Below are 23,089 nucleotides of genomic sequence, written 5' to 3'. Positions count from 1 at the left end.
ATTAGAACTTCATGAATTTCTTTGAGAAATTTTCTTGAAAGCTGGTTTTTGGACAAGTATAAAGGCATGAAGAAATTAAAAAATCAGCACCATTGTTTTCTCCAAGAATACTTCAAAGGTTACAAGTCCAAGAAGGAGACAGGAGAAAAATACCCTCAAAACACAAATTCCAAATACACTGTTCCCAAGCTGAACACAGGCACTAACACCCAATTCTGGGAGTAGAGAGGTTTTTGAAAGCTTAAAAAAACAGGAAAGAAAATCTTTCTGGAGATGAGATTTTTTTACATTGGGAGGGTGTTCATTTCCAACCTGCATTATGCTTTGCCTCACATATTCTGGAAGTGTGAGCAGACCAGAAGATCAGGACTACAGCCATTCTCTGTGGGACCAAAGATGGGGTAAGGAAGGGAGAAGGTTTAAAGGGAGCAATTTCAACACTGCTCTACTACTGAACAAGTCAGTCCCAAAGAATCTCATTCATGTAGTCAGAATATTTAAGCAAAGGATTATTAATAATTAATAGAGTATCTATTAATAATTATTAGAATCCTGCATTTCTCTGACCAAAAGGCTTTGCTTTACAGGCAATTCAGGACAGGGACTTTGACATAATCTTAGGCTACAACAATCCAGGGACTGAGGATAATCAGGCTGTCCTTGACGTATCATTTCCTTATAAAGATATACAACACACAGTTACATTAGAATTATTAACATGTTTTAATGAATATTATGTAGCATTTAACAATGTTATGTGTGAAAAGAATCATCTGGAAAATACCTATGGAACTTGCTCTCCCTAAGGCATGGGGAAAAGAAGCTGGGAAGGGAAGAAAGCCCTTTAATATGAATAACCACAAGTTTAGCTAGAAGAATAAATGCAAAGGAAGGAAAAAAACCCCAAAACAACCAAACAAAACTGAGAAACAGTCAAAACCAAAAAAAAAATCCACTCCAAAATATACTGACCAACTAAAAGGTAAGCCTTGGAAGTCAGAAATAAGTTCCACCCTGAGTCAGAACTTTCTAACAGAAGATTCACTATCCATAAAAACAGAAAAAGAACAAGTACACCAAAAACCCACTACAGCACATCTGAAACTGAAATGGAAAGAGTACATTCAAAGGAAAAATAAGATTCACAAAGTAAGTGCTGAAGACACCATTCCCACTAACTACAACAAATTAGAAGCCTCTCATCAGATCACAAGTCCCAAAGAAGAGATATTTTTCAACAGTACAAAATAAATTATGGTATCATTTGGCATTGAAAAAAAAGCACAGAACTAAACATAAGGAAAAAATAACTATGCCTGACTTCTAAACAAATTTTAAAGGAAAAACAAATTAAAGGCATCAAAGTCAATGGAAAATGGAAAACATTGTAGCAGATATTGTGCCAAACAGTTCTATTTAATAAAGTAATATCTCCTAGGAAAAATAAATGGAGGAGGCCTAATCTATTTAAATTACATGTAGCATTATAGAGGAAACTGATAAAGCAGAGACAATGAAGATTAAGAAAATTCAAATTTTAAAGATGTAACTACCATTCAATTTATTCTCAGAAAAACTACAGAAATGCCATTCTAATAAAGCCCTGGTAAGGCCTTATATGGAAAATGGTATTTGCACTGATAAAAACTTGTATGGAAAACTCAATTTCATGTGGCTGCAGTAGATAACAGATAGATAGAAGAGCTACTCAATCTAGAGGAAAACTTTACCACAAACCCATGCGTCTGTAAGTTTTCCACAGTCAGCAAAGCTGGAGGCCAGGAGATATCAGAACCAGATTTTACAACTGCTGCTCAGCATGCAAGAAGATAACTTGCAATTTAATTAACATTAAATAAAGTTTGACACAGTTATGAAGGCATTATTTCCTGTAAGAAGCAGGGACTGAACTAAATGACCCAGTCTGTCCTTTCAGTCTTCAGGCACATTCAAGCAGTGCACAATGCAATGAGTTGCATCCTTTCCACAAACTTCCATTACTTTACTGATAATTACTGTCATTCAATACCAAGGTACCTGAGTGGCCTAGATTCAGTGGGAAACAACTGGAATATTTTTCTTCATCAGACTTTGCTTTCAAAAGCCTGTTAAGAAGCCTTCTCAGGATCAAGAATTTTTCCTTAAAATTGAAAGGAATTGGAAAAAGTCTACTTACCAGTACTTTATTTCTAAAGATTTCAAAGAACAATTTACAATCATTTTTACGTCCTCCCATGTTTTATATGGGAGTCTGTCTCATAACATCAAACATATGTGAGAATCCATGTTCCTTATAGAAGCCATGCCTGCATCTAACCCATATATGTCAAACATATTTCAGAAGTTTTAGAGTCCCTGCCACTATAAGGAGGTAATTGCAGACATGACTAAAATAAGGACACAGAAACCAACTCCTGATACTGCAAACAGCAGAGTCCCAAGGTTAATAAGTCATGAGCAGGATTAGAGCTGAGCCTGTTCACGTCATGCACCAGGACTTTCTTACTGCTCATATCAAGAGCACTCAGTTCATCACACACACACCCCCAGGCCGGGCAGGTGTGACACAGACACTCTGCTGCCCTTCTGCAGCATGCAGACACCAAATATTTACATGGACAACAAAGAACCCCATCAGACCCCTGTCATGTCCACCTTGTCAGTCAAGCTTGGAATCATCACCACTGATCTAAACCATGCCTGAATTCACACATTGTGTCACCAGAGCTGAAAAAACTTCTCAAGGTTTCCCATCCCCAATTATTCCACATGTTAAAAATGGGCTAAACTGTCTCTTGCTTAAAAATAATCTATATTAATTGCATATTGGAAAACAGGACAAGAAAAAGAATTACTGAAAGAATATTTACACATTTATACTTCTTGATGTTTATGGAATATTACAATTTTAATCTTTCACACTGCTATGGACCAAGGAAGACAGACACGAACCCAGTTTTTAACACTGTCTAATATTTCAACAGAAAAGGCCAGATAAAAAGCTGATTGTGTTCTGAGTTGGGACAGCTTCCACTGCTATTTTGATATGCAGGTCTTAATAAGGACTACTGCTCTTTGTGCTTTTCAAATCAAACTTTGCAGTGTCAGGAAATAAGATAATGTAGCAACTAATGGCATGTCATCATGGTCAATGATGAACAGCCAACTGCTGGAATACCACACACTGCATTAACTGAGTTAGCCCAGTAACACTATTTATTCTTTTCACATTACTGCTTTAAGAATTAGTCTAATGGTACCATTTGAAGCTCAAAAGTCTTCCTCAGAACATGGTATTATTTATTCTTCTGTATTTAATTCATTACTAGATAAGCTCAGTCTGGACTCAGTTCCCTCTCCCAGTAACAGGAATGTTCACATAAAAACAAGTGTTCCTCTCCAGAAGCCAATATTTGAAACTAGAGAGAAACAAAACATCCCCACACGAAGTATTAGGATGAACATCATAACATTTTTATAAGTTAACACAACAGTTTGTGTGAAAGATTCATAGCCTTTTGTTAGACCACAAGTCTAACCAGACTGCAGCAGCATTCCTACAGCAGCTTCCATAAAGTCACTTAAGAGCTTTCCAAGAACCGGGAGTCCTTTTCCTCTTCCAATCCACACCACAGGGATGACATCTCGGAGCAATACTGGCACTGCTTTGTGGTACAGCTTTAAACCCTTGAAAGAGCAGTTTATTTTTCCATGACAATAATGCAATGTGCAACCAAACTAGCAGCTAGAAGCCTGTCTAGATATTAAGTGCAATGAAAATGCATAAAAGATCACTTTGATGTGCTGGAAACAAAGAAGAAACCACAGCACCTAAACTAAGGGACTAATAATGTGTCATCTTCATTACAAGCAAAAATAAAGGACTCATTACAGTGAATTCTAACAGTAAAAACAATATCAGTAGATACTTTGAGTATCTAATTGTCATTTTACCAGTTTCTGCCACTAAAACATATGCTACAACACAGGAAAATTATTCAGTTTCCCTTGGTTTTTCTTTAGAAAGCCATTAGGTAAAAGTTCTTGTTCAGAAATAGTCTGACTTCCCAAGTGGAAGAAGGATAAGGACCCATCAATTGAAAAAGGCAAACCAGGTTTTATTTTGAGTCTAAGTACTGCAAATGTGTGCAACTTTGCTAACCAATCCAGCTGTATCTGAGGGGAGGCACAAACTGGTGAGGGCTCAGTTCTTGCTTTAAGTTCTGGAACAGATTTAGTGGATTGCAAAAGAAAGGGAGAAAAGGATTCTAATCCTCTTTTTAAACACCTACAGAGCACACTGAACCTGAAATGGAGCTCTTCATCCAAAAGACTGAGGGATTAACAATGCTTTAAAGGAAAAAGGCTTATTTCTGTACCTTCTGTTGAAATGCTTCAAATCATGCTGTGATAACATGGACAAGAATTCCCCACAAACTGATTTACTCATTTTGCTAGTGCCTCATTAGGGTACAAAAACCCAACATTTGATCTAAGCCAGCAATTTTCCAATGCCTCTCAAAACTCCTGCTGTATCTCCACAAGAACATACCAAATTCTTCCCAGTTCACTTAGAACATGAAAACAGATGGAAATCTGCCTGTGCATCCAGCATTGGTCAATGATGCAACTGCTCCCAGCTCCTCAGCACCAGCAGGAGGTTCTGATGCCCACAGCTCTGACAGGAGAAAGGACTGTGAGAACACTCCTCAATCTGCTGTTGGCAGAAGCACCCGAATTAGTTCGAACTTCACTCACCAGCTGCACACCAACAGCCTTTTCCAGACTCAGCTGCACTAAAGAAGTCACTGATCTCACTTCCAGTCACCATTTCCTCCATCTGCCACTTAAATTGCTCCTCCAAGTCCCCCAATAGATGCTTCAATTTGATAGAATAAGAGACCTACATCTTACACAGATAAAAGTTCAGGAAGTGCTCCCTATAACAGCGCATTCAACAGAGCAGAGGAGGTGGCAGAGGGCAGGAACAAAAAGCCAAGGATATGGCACCAGGATGGCCTCTTTCACAGCAGCAGGTATTGCAAGGACTGCATCTATTTAAGTCTTGCTTCACTTAACATAAATTAAAATGCTTTAGTTGGATACCTACAGCAAAGTATCACACCTCACTTGGCTGGGAACAATTCTTTCAACAACTGTGGCAGGTTAAGTGAAAACCAATTATAAAGAACATTTTCTAGAAAAGCACAAAACTCAGGACTGGATTTTTGCTAAACCAAATCCAGCTATGTTATCTTCTATCTTTATGCATTTTAGAGGTTATTTTTTGACTCAGAGATGCAAGCTATCCAAAACTATACTTTCAAAAAGAAGGAGCAACTCTGCTATGCTATAGAGTCACAGCTTTAAAGATATTTATGGCATTTGTTCTGACAAGCTTTAGCCTTCAGACCATTCTGTACATGACTGGACAAAGATCTTTCATACACGGCAGTACACACTTGCTAACAAACCTGAGGAGGGGGCAGAAAAGTTAAGAGTGCTAAATAAGGGACAGAATTCCATTTCATACCCAAATTCAAGTTACAGATTAAAGAATAATAAGAACTGATCTTGGGAAGGAGAGTAAAGAACAGAAATTCAGCAGCAGATGAAAAAAGACAGGTGAACAATGTAGTATATAATTGTTTATGCAGAAACCAATGGCTGCTTAGAGGTAATGCCCCATTTCCTTACAGAGATCCAAGATAAGGAGTAGAAAAGAAACCCTGGAATAAGCATCCCACAGCCACCTCAAATCTACACTTTGCTTCAGCAGACTGGATCTGAACATGCAATAACCAAATATATTTGGAAACATAATTCTATAGATTGGAGAAAAGTGCATGTCAAAAAATGACACATTGACAGGATTCTCATAATGCATACATGAAACTGCAGGAGACTAACTTATGCACAAGAGTAGCAGTGCAGGCTGTTCTGTAATTAAGGCTGCTGCCCTTCATAAATCTGTTTCCAGATATTATTTCCTCTAAAATACTCCTTCAACAAGTAATGAAATCGAAATAAGATTATAGGCAGGCCCAAAGTGCCATTTTCCCAACAATATTTCATCATCATTGTTGCTGACTTACCATCTCCCAGAAAGAGCTTTCCAACACCGCTTCCCAAAATCTCCCGACACTGCCATACAGCACATTTGTCCACCACCTCCAAGAAAAGTCAGGAGGATACATGGAGAACCAGATAACCCCAGCTTTAAGGGGCTCCCACAGACGCTACCTATCAGCCAGAGCAAGCACCACATTGAGGCACTCACGTTGATTCTTCTCGCCTAAAGAATACGGTGTGAATGACCTCATTATTCTGGTCTTGCACTGCCAAACGACTCCTCTTTCCATCACTAAAAGGCTCCACGTGGAATGCAGCGTTTAACAAAACCCCCTGGGGACACTTCCAGCTGGCTGTTCCTAGGTGGGGTGGACACGGGAAATCTGCCACTGAAAGCCCGACTGGGCTCAACACCTCTGCAGTGCTCGAGCCCAGTGGTGGCAGGATTACAGGACATCTTCCCACTCCTATGGAAAGCTCCTTAGCTGTCACACCCATGAATTACAGCACTTCGTCCGTGCTGGCTACTGCCTAACTCTCTTTGTATCTTCGAAATGAGAATTCGAGCACGCTGAAAATTTCAGATGCAAATCACTTCAACTAATCAGGACACCCAAGGTGGTTCATGTTTTTATCCAGGCTTAGCTGTCACACCCATGAATTACAGCACTTCGTCCGTGCTGGCTACTGCCTAACTCTCTTTGTATCTTCGAAATGAGAATTCGAGCACGCTGAAAATTTCAGATGCAAATCACTTCAACTAATTCATGTTTTTAGCCAGGTAGTAGAAGTTGAAGCATCTCGTCTAGCTCACGGAATCTGAACCATGCTGTCAATACATTTAAAAGAACTTTATAAAATGGACTGTATGACACATGTTAGCCATTTCGAGGTTTACATTGCTCCATTACCTGACAATTCACTCAGTGAACAGGGTGTCGCAAAAGGTAAATTTTCCCTAAAGTGTCCAAAAAATGCAACTGTATCAGTTACTTTTAAAAGCCTGGAATACAGCACCTCGAAACTTTAAACACATAAAGGTATTTAAATGCATGTGGTTGCTACATCTCTTAGTCAAATGAACTCAGGGGAGAAGCAGATTGTGGAAGTGGCGATACAAAGACATGAAGTTGAATTAACAGAGGCCACTGTAGCAAAGTGACTTTTAAGTGAATAAACCCCAAACCCAGGGCATTTGTGTTGCACCCAGAGCTGAGCCTAGAGCACTCGACCTAAACCATTCAGCTGGTTTGAGGCTGTTTCACAGACAGATTTTAACCAAGCAATACAAAATAAAGACTTCGGTGTGAGGCAAATATACTGAAATATGAGAAGAAATGAAAGCCAAAAACTTAACCTAAGTTAAAAGAAGAAAAAAGGCTGAGGTGGAATTGTGTTTAAGATGAGAATGGTACTACTATTTTGCTCTGTCTCCTCCACCTTTCCTTTATTCCTCTTAACAGACACACAAAATTAAAATACAGACAACCACTGCAGCAGATGTAGTGGCTGACCCTTCCCACATCTTTAATAAATAGTTTCTGGAGCACTGCTGACAAACCTAACCCAGTACACTGCACACCCCTCAAAATTACTGGTATTTAGTCAAATCTGTTTTCACTCCTGAGAAAAGTACTAGTTGATCTTGACAGCAATTTACAGTTTTCTAAAATAAAGAGTGGCCAAGAAGTGCAGTTACAAGTACCACATTTTTGATCTTCCAAAATTTAAATGGACACACGTCTTAACATTATTTTTGCCGTTGGGACTTCGGTAAATTGAGAAGCAGTAAGTTACTTAATTCCTACAAAATACTCAAACCCTTGACATCACAGTACTTACTGCAAAACAAAGGCTTAATATCAGGTGCATGCCAAGCCAATGGAAGACTGTCAAAGAAAATGTGTTTCCATTGCTATTTCCTTCTCCTGAATAGCAAATTATTTGAAAAAAAAAACATTTTGAAAAACAATCAGAACTTCATTTTACCTTTCACTTCAATAGTAAATAAATATTCCTAATCTAACATTCACAAGACATACTGCCCTGTAAAATTGCTATTTAATATTCAGCCAAAGAGCATGTCTCAAATACATTACTCCTTGTGGAAGACAAGACATGAGACAGAAAGCAACCCCATTAAAAACTGCAGGTTAATACCTCAGTGGAAAAAGGCCAGTGTCAGACACTGCAAGAGAAAAAACCCAACACATTCCCTCTCCTGCTTTGGGCACACAAGATCTCTTCGGTTTCAGGTCAGTGAGAAGGGAGCATCAAAATTTAAAATTAAAGACTATTAGCAAAACCACTCCAAGATAACAAACACTAAGGCAGACTGCACTATGTGCCAGTGCACCCTAAGCACCACTCTTTTTGGTTTTTTTCCATCACCTCCTAATCCAGCTTTCTATGGACATCACACAAATCCATCAACACGTAGGATGTGCAAATCTCTTCACGTGAATAATCTGAATAATTCTCAGACCCCGTGTAACAAACAGCTATTCCTCACTTCTTTTTCCATCTCGTTCCATCTTCCTCATAAAGTGAAACCTTTCTTCGGTGCTGAAAACTCATTTTAAAACGTTTTTAAAAGAGACGGTAAAAAAAAGGCCGTGACGTAGTTCTCTCTCAAGTCTACTTACACTTTATACCACAATATGGTAGATATACCCACATGCAAAATTATCCAACATGCGCCAGAAACGTTAAGAAAATGAAAACATAATAGATGAAGAGCCCCGTGTCCCACTCCGGCCAGCGCTGGCTATATTAGGGAAGGGAAGGGCCGGGCTGGCCCCGCGGGACCGTGACCCCCGGCCGGGCTGCACCCCGGCCCCGCGGCCGCGCCGCCCCTCCCTCAGCGCTGCCCCCGCTCTGCGCACTGCGGCCGCGGCCCCCCCTCCTCCCTCAGCGCACTGCGACCCCCGCCCGCCGGAGCGCCTTCCCCGGCGGCATCGCGGGCTCCTCACCGGGGCGGAGCGCTCCCTCCCGGGCTCCTTCCCGGGCTCCTTCCCGGGACGCCGCGCCCGGAGGGTGGCGGCTCCTCACACACGAGGGGCGCCGAACCCAGCGCCGAGCGCCGCTCGGGTTCCTCCTGCTGCTGCCGCGGCGGGGAGAGAGGCCCCGCCCCCGGGCTCCAACCTCCAATGGCTGCGCGGGACGCTACTGATGGACAGCTCCGCGGACCAATAAGCGTCGCGGCACCCTCCCCCCGGAGCTGCCGCGGAGTGGTGCCGCTCGGCGCTTACGCGAAGCCGAGCCCGCCCGGAAGGCGGCGGCCAATCGGAGGGCACGGCCGCCTTGATAGACAACCGTGAGCACCAGTAAGAGCGGCGCACCGGCACCACAAAGCCCGCCCCTTGCGTGCAGTCCATGGCCGCGGGCAGACGGAGCGATCCCGCGGCTGTGGTAGTGCGGTATCTTAGTGGCCTCCGCTCCGTGTCCCGGCCGCTTTCCCTTCACCCACACCTCAGCTGCTCCCCTGGTCCCGTCGTGTGGTGTATCCCGAGCAGCAGCTCCCCGGTTCCGCTGGGTCCCCGCGCCAGCGCTCCCGCAGCCGCACGGCGCCCGCACCATGGTGGGGCAGGCTGGGATCTGTAGTCGGGGCTTGTCCCTCTCGCTCTCCTGGCTCCTCGCCCCGGCCTTCACCGTTCTTTCTAACCTCGAGAGCCGGCGGCACTGCCCCGTCCAGCCCGGCCCTTAGAGCGCCATCCTCGCCTCCCTCCGTTCCCAGCCCCGCTTCGCCCTTCCCGCCCCTCCTGCTCCCTCAGCCCGCCCGCTCCAGCGCACCAGGGGCCGGCACGCCGCACGGCCGGGCGCGAAGATGATTTTTTAACTCCCTCCTGGGGAAACGGGGCCAGGGGCGAGAAGGACGGGGAAGACAAAAAAATAAGGGAAAAGCGGTGCCCGGGCCCAAAAGCGCTTCCCGTCCGTGACCTGTGGTCATGCGTCACTTCCCGGCGGTCGTTCGAGCGCGGAGCCCGCGCCCCTGAGGGGCTGCCCGGGCTGGGGCGCGCTCGGGCTCGGCCGCCAGCCCGGGGCCGGCTGCCGGGTGACTGCTGTTTGTCACCAGCCCGCGTTTGTGACAGGTTTCACTTCTTGCGGTTGCTGCTGCTGGGTCGTCGCATGGTGCGCTCAGGTACTTCTGCGATTGCAGCTGCAGGGACGTGCGTAAGTAAAATAAAAAACTTGCCCCCAGGCAGGTGTTGAGGTGTGCGCTTCCCTCCAGCTCGGTACAGCGGCCTGTGGAAAAACTGTCCTGTGCTGGAAAAACTGAACTGTGTGGTGTCGTTTGCTCCGTCTGATTGCTTGCTCTTGTTCTGATGGGTAGATTTTCAATTCTTTGTTATCCCACTGGTGGCTTCTCAGAACAAGAAAGACAAGGAGCTACTAGAGAGGGTCCAGCGGAGGCCACAAGGTGATGAGGGGTCTGGAGCGTCTCTCTTATGGGGAGAGACTGTGAGAGCTGGGCCTGGAGAAGGCAAGACTGAGAGGGGACTCATTAATGCACATTAACATCTCAAAGGTGGGTGCCAGCAGGATGGTGCCAGACTGTTTTCAGTGGTGCCCATCAGCAGGATGAGGAGCAACGGCCATAAAATGAAACAGGAGTTCCACCTCAGCATGAGGGAGAACTTTTTACGAAGATGGCAGAGCACTGGGGCAGCTGCCCAAGGAGCTCATGGATTTTCCTTCTTTAGAGACATTCCAAAGGCACCTGGATGTGTTCCTGTGTTATCCAGGTGACCCTCCCTTGGCAGAGGAGTTGGATGGGATGCTCTCCAGAGGTCCCTTCCAACACAATTCTGTGATTCTGCGAAATTGTTTATTAATCAGTCAACCCAGATGTTCTTAGAGCCTTGAATTCCCTATTAAGTTTTATTGAACATGCAGTCATGGAGCAGTTAAGTCCATCAAGAGGAAATTTATGAAGCAAAACCCTTAGTGGAAAGACTCATTTGTCTTAGTCACGTGTTGCTGAGCTGCATTAAAGGGCTATACTTAGTGGCCTGTGAAAATAAGCAGTGGGTTTATATTATGTAATCAGCTTGTGTTGACAAACAGCTATTGGAAAACTTAAAGTAGTCCTTCAACTTGTCATCAGTCTTGCACCCAACTTTCCAATAAAGAAACTGCCCCAGGGTTAATATCCTCAGCAAGCTGGGTCTCATTTGCTGCCTCTGGAAGGATAAGGGCCTATAGTGAAATGCAGTATAGCAGCAGCAGTGATTAGAAAGAAATTCAACATTGAGTATTTTCAAATTTTATTTTATTGTTTGCACTGCCCTTATTCCTCAGTAACTACTGGCTTTTCCAGATCATTTATGATTGATTGAACACAATAGAAGTTGGAGCAGATTACTTGGAAGTACTGCTGATGTTGTTTCTCTCATGGATGAGCTGTCTACTTGCTTGACTTCAAAAAAAGTTTCAGGGCAAATTTTTAATATGGCAGCTCGGTTTTCTTGGAAGTTTGAGAGAGTTTTTCAGAAGTTTTCCTGGCAATTATAGTTACTGTACAAATATGTTTATAAAATTTACTCTGTTTAAATTCAGTTTTGAAAAGCAGTGGGAATTGGACTGCATCAAATAGTTTTTAAATGCATTGTTGTAGAACCCTTTCAAAAAAACTTCATCAGACTGGAAAAATGAGAATCACTTTTACAAAACACTATTATCTGGGGACTCCCACCCAATAAAAGCATTTATCCTGGTGTGCATGGGTTATTCACATAATTTTTTACTAGTTTTTTATGCCCTATGAGTGAATCATGATGTAGGTCCAATCTTCCTCATCCCTGCTTTTAAAAGCTGGGATCATTTACCACTATCTAGTCCTGAGATACTTAAACAACTTTAGATTAATAGTTACTGAGTTTAGTAATTCAACTTTTTCATCCCTGATTTCCTTTAAAACACTTGAGTAAATACTCTAGAGTTTGAGTTTAACTGAAGAGACTTGTGCAGCTGAATCAAGTCTCTGAATGAAAAGCTGGGTCTCCACACAAAATCTTTTAGGTCTGTTTTATCTGAAAGAAAATGGATCTCCAGAACTGGTGATCTGGAGATGTGGGAAGGTCGATGTGATCTGTATTACAGCACATTAAGGACACAGGAAAAAGCCATGAAAAGTTGTAGTTAGAGGATACATGCACTGGTCTTTCTCCCTTTATATCTTCTAAATCTGCAATGACTAGAACAACAGATACAAACTGGTCTTCTGCTACACTGACCAAATTATTTTTTAAAACAGACTGTTTTTATTTCTTGACATTATTACAGTGTGTACATAAGTACACTGGCTCAAAACATACATGACCACCATTGCCACAGTCATTGTATATGTTGTTTTAATAGCCATTGTTCACCACATGTGGAGTTCTTTAATTATTCACTTAGTCTGTAATTATTCACCATTCATTTATACAATCATTCACCTAGAGAAAAAAACTAAACAAAAACTTGTACATATCTGGAAGTTAGTGCTTTCTGTTTTGCTGTTTTCTGAGATCTGCAAAGTCAGTTTTAACCTTGTTAATGACTGATGCAGAAACATTTTTCATTGTAGTATTGCTGTGTACTGATGACTCATGTGCCTCCTCTAATTCAGATCTGTGCTTCTGAAACTACATGGTTCCTATTCAGTGTTTCAGTGAAAGGATCTTGTCATGATCTTGTTCAACAGAAAGTTAATGATGTTAACATTTCATTCTCATATTGTCACTCACAACAAGCTATGTAGGGAGCTGATCACAAGTACACCATTATCTCTGCATTTATAGAATGGAAAATTATCAAAGAAAATGAGTCACAAATTTTCTGGAGAGGTGAATCTCAGAACTGAGTGTTGAACAGCTTTGTTGGGCCCACCAATCCTGCAGCATTGTTGACTTGTGTGGCTCTACAGAAATGTTTTAGTTTTTGTCTTTAGTTTGTGTTTGCCAGCAGTCACCGTACCCTAATCAACTTTTAAAGGAAAGAGATGCACGGTGGAAAATATTGTGACAGAACTGAAGTGATTATAGTTATTTTCCCAACAGTTAGAATTGAAACATTCATGTTTTCTCAATTGAGAGCAGAAGCAGGTATTTATTTACTGGAGCTTTATGATTTTTTTTCTGGGAAATGCTTGTCTTGGGCACACAGGGGCTTTCCATCTTCTGTTAAGCAAAGCTCTGTGGTGGACATGCATGAGAGAGCCTGGTTCTCATCACAGTACTTGTATCTGCTGCTGAGTGTTCCAGAGGCCCAAGGTATAGGAATCTTGTTTCTGTAAAGCTATACCAAAGATTCCACTTAGGAAAATGGGGGACAAAATTGCCACGGTCAGTACAGTGCTCGTGTCCCAACTTTTGTGTGTTGTTCAGTATTACAAATTTAAATTCACTATTCTTCCCTCATTGCCCAGCAGGATGGTGTGTCAGAATGCTTGTGGTTGAACACCTCTTCTTTGTAGAAGTGGCAGTGGAGGCCCAAGAAGGAATGCCTGGAAGTTCCAGTGTTACCCTGTTCAATCCTTCCACAATGAGAATGTCATGGAACTTCCCTGGAGGCTCATCCACAGCGTTTTCTTTACATTCCCCTGAATGCCTGATATGTGTCCTGGTAGATGTGTCTGTAATTCATCCTGTACCCAAAGTACATGTCCATGACTAAGCTAGATTTGAATGGCAAATAACTTCCTTTCATGAACAGGGTATTTGCTAAAATAATTATTTCATAGTGTAAAGCAAGAGACACATGCTGGCTTCTTCATCCTGGAATATTTAGAATATTTTATGGATAGTGAGATGAGGGACTCTTCCTCCAGCATCTGCACAACTTATGCTTTCCAGAGAGAATTCTCAAAACTCGAGGAAAATTGTGTAGATATTATTTCAAGATAAAGTGATGAGTATTGTTCCATCAAGCTTTATTCTCTATTCTGCCATGTAGGTAAGATATCTGATTTCTCTTTTGTTTCCCTCTGGTTCAGCATGGCCACTGCTCTCCAGGAAACACCTTCCCTCAAAGCCTCTCAGTTAGAGGATGTTGACTCTAAGCTGTCCTTCCTACCTGAAAGACTGAGAAAGAAGCTGCTTCCTTTTCAGGAAAAGGGCATCATATTTGCACTTCAGAGAAGTGGCAGGTAAGATTACTGCATTCAACTTCTGTATCACATGCTGAAAATTGATGTGAAAATAAATTATGCAGACATTAAATAGAAAAATCATAAACTTATGTTTCTATAGTTGTAAGTAAGAATATGATGCTAAAAATAATTACTTCAGGTAAACATTATTTTTTACAAAGGTTATTCAATACCAGCAGTTTTAGGTGAGTTATGTTGCAGAAATCTTTCAAGAACTGTAAGGTAACGTGGTTTAAAATGAGTTGTGGAGGTTTTTTCCACAGAGGATGAAGAGGTTTAATAATGCATTATGCAAAAGAGAGTTGTAGTATCAAAGTTCTCCTGTGAAAGGAGATTGATATCAGTAGGACCATCATTTTTGTTATGTTAATGGAGAATTCCTAAAATAAGTTAATTCACGTTTGATTCTTTAGTTTTTGATGGCATGGTAGAGCTGTTAAGGGAATGACTAACAGATCCTGATGCATCTGTGTGGTTTTCTATTTTAAATTTGGTACAATTCTGGAGTGTACTCGGGGTGTTCTGGAGCTCTGAGCTGCAGCAGCAGAGCAGGAGAAGCCTTGCAGGGTGCTCAGTTAGCCAGTGCAGCAGCTGAGGAGTAGGCATTCAACAGTTAAGTACCTGGTAAATCAAAAATCACAGTTTATATTGCAGAGGCTGGAAATGTTTTGCTGAGTAAGAGCCTGTTAGTGAGTTACAGGATCAAAAAGGAGAGGGGGAAATGCTATTTCCACATTTATAAATTTTAGGAAATGTGGGCAATTGCAGCCTAAAGCTGTGAAACCACTGTATGCTGTTGTTTTGGAAAGGAAGGATGTTGGGGAGCTCTGGCACAAATAGAATTACTGTAGCCTGTGTGGGAAAGATGGATGAAATTAGTTCCTGATTATTTCAGCATCTTGCTGAGAAGGAGAGGCTTAGGGCCTAAGGGGCTTGCTTGCTGATGTTTGTGATTGTTCTCAGGGGAAGAGAAATGTGCATCTTTTCCTCTAAAGGTGAAAAATTAGAAAGGAAATTTTTATCAGCAGTTCTTGGAATTACATGGAACTTTTAATCAATTAAAATTTCTGCATTTTTTTTCCTTTGATTCTTTAGCTTTGGTCAAAACCCTTTAAGCACTGCTGTCTCAGGGAATGAACAAACCGTCTGTTTTATGCTGCTGGTTTCAGTGGCAGAACAGAAAGATGAGTCCAGCCCTTCACATGAGAGCCTGAGATTTGATATGCTCTATGCTGAATTGGCATTAACTGCTCATGACCAGCAGCCATATCATTTCTTGCTGCACAGACTGAGAATGGCTGCATATAATTTTAATAGATAGGTAAGACTCGGGTAGAATAGACAGCAAAGCCTGTGTCAGAGTTGAATTTAATAAATCCAAAGCCCTTGTCTGCCACAGAATATGCAATTGAGGTGTATATTTGTGTATACAAATAGTGAATTAGCAAAAGCCATTAAAATTAAAGAAACTACACATTTAATTAGTGTAGGCTAATGGATGTCTTTGAAAGTGGCATCATCTTCTGCAGGCTATTGGATAATATGGAGGTTCCTTGAGAAGCAGCTACATTGTAGGACTGGATAAATTTTTATCATATGTTTCTTTTTTCTTTTTGTTGAAGTAGTAACAATTGCCTGCAGTAAGTATTCATAAAGGTTTGGAATACCTATTCTAATGACTCTGTCATGGAAGGAATTCTATTTTTTTCATTAGGGTTATGGGTTTATATTAGTTTTTTTTCTTTAAGTCTTTCACTAACAAGAGTTTTGCATAACCCAGCAGTGATGGTTTTCATGTGACATGCATATGAAAAAATGTTCATCATGATTGCAAGAGATCTTGCTGCTTGGCACAGCAAATTCTATGTGTAAGCTGGGTCACATTGAGGAATTGTGTGCACACTCTCAGCCAGCTTCTATATAAAGTAAAGTGTGTTAAGTCAAACTTTTCCAAGGAGTATTTTTTAAATCTGTCCCTTGCTCTTGCAGATCTATTTCTCTTGCTGTCCCAAAACAGAGAACAAGAGCCTCTGGTGCTTGTAGCTGAGTTTTCTTATTAGTTTGTCAGCCCTTGCCTCACAGAAGTCTTTCCCTTTTGTGTACTCCATAATGATTTAAACCTTCTTTCAGTATTCCCAGTGGTATATTTTCTGTAGAAGTGTCTTTTCTAATTTTAAAAAATACATAAGCATAGGACTTGAAGTGAGCAATATGTGCATCCCTGCCCATCATTCTTCTTCCCTCAGGCTATGCACTCCCTTCACAGGCATTACTTAATCCATGCTTTGCTGGAGTGGTAGGAAACTAGTGTAGAGCAAGTGCTGGCTGAAGAGATTCAATTAATATCATCTTAGATTAGACAAGAACCCAGCATGAAAAGGGACTTATTATTAGAACAAACTCTTTTTTTTTTTGCCTGGAAGGGGCTGGGAGTGAGCTATTAATTCCCTTGTCTCTTCCCAAAGCATAAAATAAATATGCTGTTGTGATTTGTATTTTTGATTCATTGGTAAATGAATCAAAGGCTTTTCCAGTAGATGCTCCAAAGGCATTATCTCATCTAACAAAGATTGCCTAACACTTTTCTAGGAAATGACAACTCTAGAGCCAACAAGACAGTGTGTGCTTCAACATAAGCTAACACACCTTTTATCTCACAAACATGCCTTAAAGGTGAATAACTGACTGGTTGCTTATTCCTTCCTGGAGATTATTCTTCAGACATGCACTTTGGAATGGCTGCCTAGGGATAGATATAATTTATAGTCATTATTTGTAGCCTCAAACATTAATGGGCAGAAAAACTGGGTGCACACAACTTACATCCATGAAGACTATTTCATTTTTGTGATTTTCTTTCAGTGAAGGTGGAAGTTACTTTAAAAAAAAAGCAATAATATGTATTTATTTATTTATTTGTGTGTGCTTTAAACTGTCTCTTAAATAAAAACCAACCAACTTGTCCCTTCCAGGAATGTGACCTGTTAGCAATAGGCTTAGGAAATCCTGAGGGTTGTTGGAGTCAGATGTGGGTGTGCTCTTGGGAAGTGGAAGTGAGCAATTCTCTGCTCTCTGCTGCTTCTTAGTCATGTTTGGGCAGATGTGGACAAATCCCCATTTCCTAAGAACTCAGGGTAAAACTGGGGGGTCACCAGTGTTAGTGAAGAGGTGGCAGTGTTGAAGTACAATGCTCTGGAAGAAGTGGAAGCTGGGCTAAAATATCCAAGATACAGAGATATATGGGCAAGTGACTGGATAGTGTTGATAAGGATGGTATTCAATCTCATTTGAGCTCACATCTCTCTTTGAATATTACTGATTTTTACTGCTGCTGTTCAGTAATATCATACTTGGAATGTCACAATTCTTTTTATCATCTATTCTTGTTTTATATCCTCTCTTTACAGAAGTGTATGATGTCTGTCTATAATACAAACAATTTGTTCACCTGAATACACTGTTAAAGAGGCATGCTGTTTGAAATTTAGCTCTCATGCTACTGGATATCACTAAATGCTTTATCAAATTTTGTAATAAAACCTGTCAGCATGTGATTTGCAAGCATCATTATTTAGCATCACTTGTCTTGTAGATGGTATCTGTAAAAGATGCCTTCAGACACACAGATATATTTCTTTCTTGGTGTGTTGGCAGGACAATTTGTTTAAGCTGGATGCAAAAGAGGACTTGGAGATATTTGCCACCAATGAAACAAACACTTCCATTATAATTGTAACTCAAAAAACTCAAAAACTCAAACTGTTTTACTGGGGTGGTCTTATTTCCTCTATAAGTTTGAGAGGTAATACATTAACTTATATATTCAGGAGCATGTGATTTTTAATTTCCCATACATGCTGGCCCAATGCTGTTAAACACAGTAAAAAAAAGAAAATTACCATGGATGGCAATATCAGGATGTGCAGAGTTCACATCTGCCATTAAGAACAAATGTTTTAGTGCATCAGTTTTAATGCAAGGGCAATTGTTTTGTTAGGCAGTCCCTATCTAGAGTAAGAAAAAGTTCTGTAATATTTCAAAGTTTCAAATCATAATTTCCTCAAAGTTTATGAACGCAGCTGGAAGATTCTTTAGTAGAAAGGCACAGCATATACAGTCTGCTGAGACTTTAGCAGCTGGACCACAACAATGGCAGCTCTTTGGCAGGAAGCAAATAGAAATGTTTGGAATTCCCAGGCACAGCCCTTTGTAGGGTAAGGAATTTCTGATATAAGTCCTATTTAATTTCTTATGCAAATATCTACACAAATGTCTTTAACTTTCTAGGATGTATTATCCATTGAGTAGTATGAAAGGTATAATTTCCATTTGAGTTGGGTGTCTAAGGAAGCTATAGTTTTGCATTTTGGAAGCTGATGGAATAAGAGAAAATATGTTCAGTCTGTGCACTCCCATGCACATTTTAGTTTGTGCTAGAGCAGTAGGCCCTTTTGTCTTACACTTTTCTGTAAGTATTTTTCACTTTCACTCTTATTTTTGTCATCAATACTGAGTTTGCTTCTGGGTTTTACATTGTCCATTAATCTTTCTTTCTCCTTCTGTACAATGCAATTGTTGCTTTCTGTCTTGTATTGCCTTTTTATGTTAGCAGAGCTTTTGTTTTACTTTGCTTTTATCTTTGCTATTTTTGATCCATGATTGCTGATTGATTTGCTCTTTCAGTGTATTTCTGTTCTTCAGTTTCTTATCTTTGATAGTAGCTATGAATAAGAGAATAGATTTGTCTTTCAATTCCATTTGCAAGCACTAAGCCTAGTTGCATGTCTATATATCTCTTCCTGTCTACATCTAATTTTTCTGTCCTTTGTTTGAAAGGTCATAAGTTTCTGCAAGTTGATGTTGTGATTAAATGCAGTCTGCTTTTTACCATTGTCTAATTTTTTTCAGAATCAGCTACATGGTTTAAATTAGCACTTACAAAGATATTTTACAGGCTACTGTTGATTTTTTTTTTCCAGTCACACTGACTTCAGTAAAAGCCAAATCAGTTAAATTTGCACGTTAGAAAAAGAAATTACCTTTACATTTTTTTTCTAACATGTCTATGAGAATTTAGTCAAATATTACATTTTAATTTGTACTTGGTGGCTTGCAGCATCAAGTACCACCAACGAGTCTCCATTATTTGTAGAACTTGACATCAGAGATCAGACTGGAAGAAAAATAATTGTAACTTCTTTTGATTTCAGTCTTTAGTCCCAGTGGGTTGTGGTTAGATAGCCTGAAAGAGCTGTTTGAAACAAGGCATAAGTCTCCTGCTAGAGTAAGAAAGAAATCATCTTTTATTCCAATATATTCAGCATCTCAAATGTATAAAATTATTACCATTTTGTGATAAATGTGAGTCCTTAAACCTGCATTATAACAGGTGAGCAGTTATCTCCCTTCTTAGAGAACAAAGCACAGAAGTAATCTCTGGGGAACAAGAATGGGATTGCTATTTGGTGAATATGGAGAGGATCAAACAGTTAATACATTTCAGCTCTGAGGGTTGAAGAAAGATTGCATTTTTTTAAGATGTTGGTTTGTAATGATTCAGAGTACATCTCACATTTGAGAAGTGCCAAGGAAGAGAGGGATGAATAAATGAAGATGCTAGCTCACAGAATGAGGTTCAGATGCAGGAAGTATGAATGAGAGACTGAGCCAAATTCTGCACAGCTTTCGTAGCCAGGGAAGCTTGTTTGGAAGTGATGCTGGAGGAACTGGGAAGCAATTCAAATAGAACAAAAAATGCATTGTCAGTAAGTGAATCTAGGATATAATTCAGGAGAGGAATTATGTGGGGTGAAAAAGAAAAAGAGAAGACTTAAGAACAGAAAAAACTCAGTGGTAGAAATATGAGAATTTACCTGGGTTTGAACTTGTGGACTTGTAGCAGCAGGAATAGAGAAGAAAATGCAGATTTTAGAAATGCAGGGCACAATTTGTTGGAATGGAAGAGGAAAACTAAGAGAGATAAAGATTACAAGTGTGGGTGGTAGGTTGTCAGCAGCGATAGAGGGAGGGGAAAGGGGAAATAAATTGGTGTTAACTGTGTGTAGGGAAAGTTTGCAGTGTGGGAATCCATGATGGGAAGTTGGTGTTTAACCACAGCACCCAGGAGGACAAAGAGGAGGGAGCAGTTCTGAGTGTGAGACAAGTCACTTTAATGAGAGTGAATAGAAATAAGCTCTTAAATGAGTCACATTCTGACTGACTTGATGCAGGTTGGAAGGAGAGGAAGAACATAGGCACAAGGGAAAAGTGCCCCAGATCCCCAGGGATTGCAGAGTTTTTTTGGAAAGTAGTGATAAGTATCTCCATTTCATTGAAAGCCTGCACACTAAAGAAGGCTGCAACTGCTGCTCACAGGTATTTCAGTCATGCCAGTTAACAGCAAGGTTAACATTTGCAGCCTCAATTAGCAGTAGCTGAAAATAGTTGCAGTTATTCTGTTTTCTTGCATTGACTCAGCTGCTGAACCCATTTGTCTCTGAAGCCAGTGACTGAATAGATGAGGAGTTTTCTGTGTCACTGTTTGGTGTCTTCTTGGCTGGAAGTTTTTTTAACCTAACAGTTCTGTTAATATATTCTGAAAACCTATTGATGTGTCTGAGCTTAACCTTCAACTTGACCACTTTGTTATGTGTTATTCCACACATCTTTCCAAAGCTAAAATCCCAGAACACGTGGTCTGAGAGCTTTCAAATACTAATGAAACATTTTAGGTGGGTTTTTCAGTCACATGTAGAGGAGTGTTGGAGAAAAGCATAAGACAGCACAACAATTCTCCTCTGTGCTCCTTTTTAGAATCATTAACAATGCAGATGTGGCAATTTAGTGCATCTTATGTTAAATCAAAGGTTGGGCTTTTATTACTTAGGGTTTTTTAAATACCTAGTATAGTTCAGGAGCAAGGGTAAGATTTATCTTAAATCTTCTGGAGCATTTTTTTGGTGCAACACCCTTGATCATTGTTGCAAGGGAGTCAGCTCTCTTTGTTCTAGTTTTAGGACTGCGTGCTGTGATTACTGACACACAAATGTAATGGTTGCTTGCGCAGTTTTATATAAAAATGTTCTAAGTTCAGATTCCTTAAATAACCTTTGGTTGAGATGTTAGTGCTGAAGTGTTGGCTTGTGAGTAGGAGGTAAATTATATGTTGTAGTGTTATATAAAACTGACTCACATGAGTAGGTGAGAATCCCAAGAATATCAGGACACCCACACCAGTGAAAGAAAGATTCAAGCTTCCTCTGTACAACATGTTCCAAAGCCTGCATTAACAAAAAACAGCTTTAATTTGCTTGAGTAGTAACAAAATTTTTCAGTGTTTTAAAAAATGAAGTGCTACAGCTTTGACTGTTTGCCTTGGAAAATGCATTTGAAAGGGAAGGAGTTTGTTCTGAAAAAGCTACCTGCAGTTCTTAGTGGTTTTTCCTGGATAAATAGCTGCTGAAAATCAATCAAGAAGTTAAATTATCCTTACAAGCAAGCAACAGATGTATTGGATTGCTGTACCCCTTTAGTTCTTAGTCTACCGTGTAAGGAAGCACAACTCTCCAGAGAAGATATTATGTAAATATTTCTGTAGTTACAAGAAACCTCTAACACCAGCTGTTTGCCTTGGTAGGATCCTTGGTTGTGGAGACCTTAATTCCAGTGTGTTGTTAATCAATATTCCTCCAAGAGCAAGGTTCAAAATGAAATTCTTTCTCATTACAAAAATACCTTACTGCAATAGCCATAATTCATAGAAGAAAATTTAGCTGTATTGTTTGCATGGTTAATAGTGCTGACATTTCCAAAGGGGTGACCCAAATGGAACCCAGACACGCAGAAATAGAAATGATTTTCATTTAAATGTTTGTTCTTCCCTGAAACTCATTTTATAAAACTGTGTTAGCATTAACCTTCTGATGCAGACTATTTTTGTATGGCTCTATGGCATATGCCACATGAGCTTAGCCTCAGTTTCCTTCTGTTTCTCCAATGAACTCATCTGCATAAAATTTTAAAGATCTGCTTGTCCTTCTGCTTTGCAAAGCTGATTCCAATCTTCTCGACATCAACACAACCAGGAACCCTTTCTGTGTTTTTTGAGGTTTGAAAAATTATTCTTTCTGTCCTTAGAGGCAGAGCTTTCCTGATAGAGCTTTCAGAGGGCTCTGTCAGGAGTTTTGGGTTTCTTTCTTAGCTCCTTCACCTGTTTTTTGACTTGGTTTCTCTGCAAGATTTACTGTAGTAAGAATGGATAAATGCACCTTTTTTGCCTGGTGCTTGGTACCTTTACAAGGTATGAAGTACCAAGCCTGTTCTGATAGTGCTGAAAGTCTGGTTCTGGGGTTCTGACTCATTCAGCTTTGGGTGGTCCCTTCAACTATGGCATTCTCTGTATCCAGGAGAAAGCTGGGCTTTGTGTACAGCCTCAGGTGCTTGCATTTGTTCTCTTCAGTGAACAGCAGTAAGGTTTTGGACCTGTGTGCACCCATGGTGCACCAGCACAGCAGACCTTGCTCTCTGCAGGCATGTTCACTCACCAGGGTACATCCTCACTCAAAGCTCTTTGTGTTTGCATGATAAAAGAAAAATGTAGTTGTATTTTCAGGCTAATAGACCTCAAAATGCTGAGGCTCTTACAGTCTAGTGGAGGCCCAAAGATGGTTCCCTTCTATTTGTGAAAGATCCTCCTGTGTCTGGAGGCCATTGCTAACCCTACACTGCAAAAGGGTTATGAATAGTAGCAAGGTTGTAGCAGCATGTGCAGTGCATCCCAATGAGATTCTACTGCTTTCTGCCAGGAAAAAAATAGATTTCCTTGATGAATGGACAGAGATTCAAACGCAAGCCACAGGATTCACTCTGAAGAAGGAGAACATT

General features: G+C 40.6%; 2 protein-coding genes across 15 annotated transcripts in view; one reads left to right on the top strand and one right to left on the bottom strand.

Annotated features, from left to right (window-relative positions):
* R3HDM1 (R3H domain containing 1) overlaps window positions 1-9,188 on the bottom strand; it is a 79,315-nt gene extending 70,127 nt beyond the window's left edge. For 7 of the 12 annotated variants that reach the window (XM_039700996.1, XM_039701054.1, XM_039701035.1 and 4 more), the window contains exon 1: window positions 9,045-9,187. The gene's annotated coding sequence lies outside the window, so the exon portion shown is untranslated. Of the gene's footprint in view, window positions 1-6,095; window positions 6,114-9,044 lie in introns of those variants that run through there. The other 5 variants (XM_039701025.1, XM_039701062.1, XM_039701069.1 and 2 more) reach the window with 3 other exon arrangements.
* Window positions 9,189-10,039: 851 nt separating this feature from the next.
* ZRANB3 (zinc finger RANBP2-type containing 3) overlaps window positions 10,040-23,089 on the top strand; it is a 40,197-nt gene continuing 27,147 nt past the window's right edge. Inside the window, exons 1-2 of one of the 3 annotated variants that reach the window (XM_039701119.1) lie at window positions 10,040-10,213; window positions 14,051-14,203. In XM_039701119.1, the coding sequence (XP_039557053.1) occupies window positions 14,052-14,203 (152 nt within the window). In that variant the 5' untranslated portion in view covers window positions 10,040-10,213; window position 14,051. Of the gene's footprint in view, window positions 10,246-14,050; window positions 14,204-23,089 lie in introns of those variants that run through there. The other 2 variants (XM_039701109.1, XM_039701136.1) reach the window with 2 other exon arrangements.

This window comes from Passer montanus, unplaced genomic scaffold, assembly GCF_014805655.1.
Source record: "Passer montanus isolate IOZ18808 unplaced genomic scaffold, ASM1480565v1 scaffold1, whole genome shotgun sequence".
Lineage (NCBI taxonomy): Eukaryota > Metazoa > Chordata > Aves > Passeriformes > Passeridae > Passer > Passer montanus.
The sequence above is the reverse complement of the archived record's forward strand: the minus strand, read 5'-3'. Positions and strand labels throughout refer to the sequence as shown.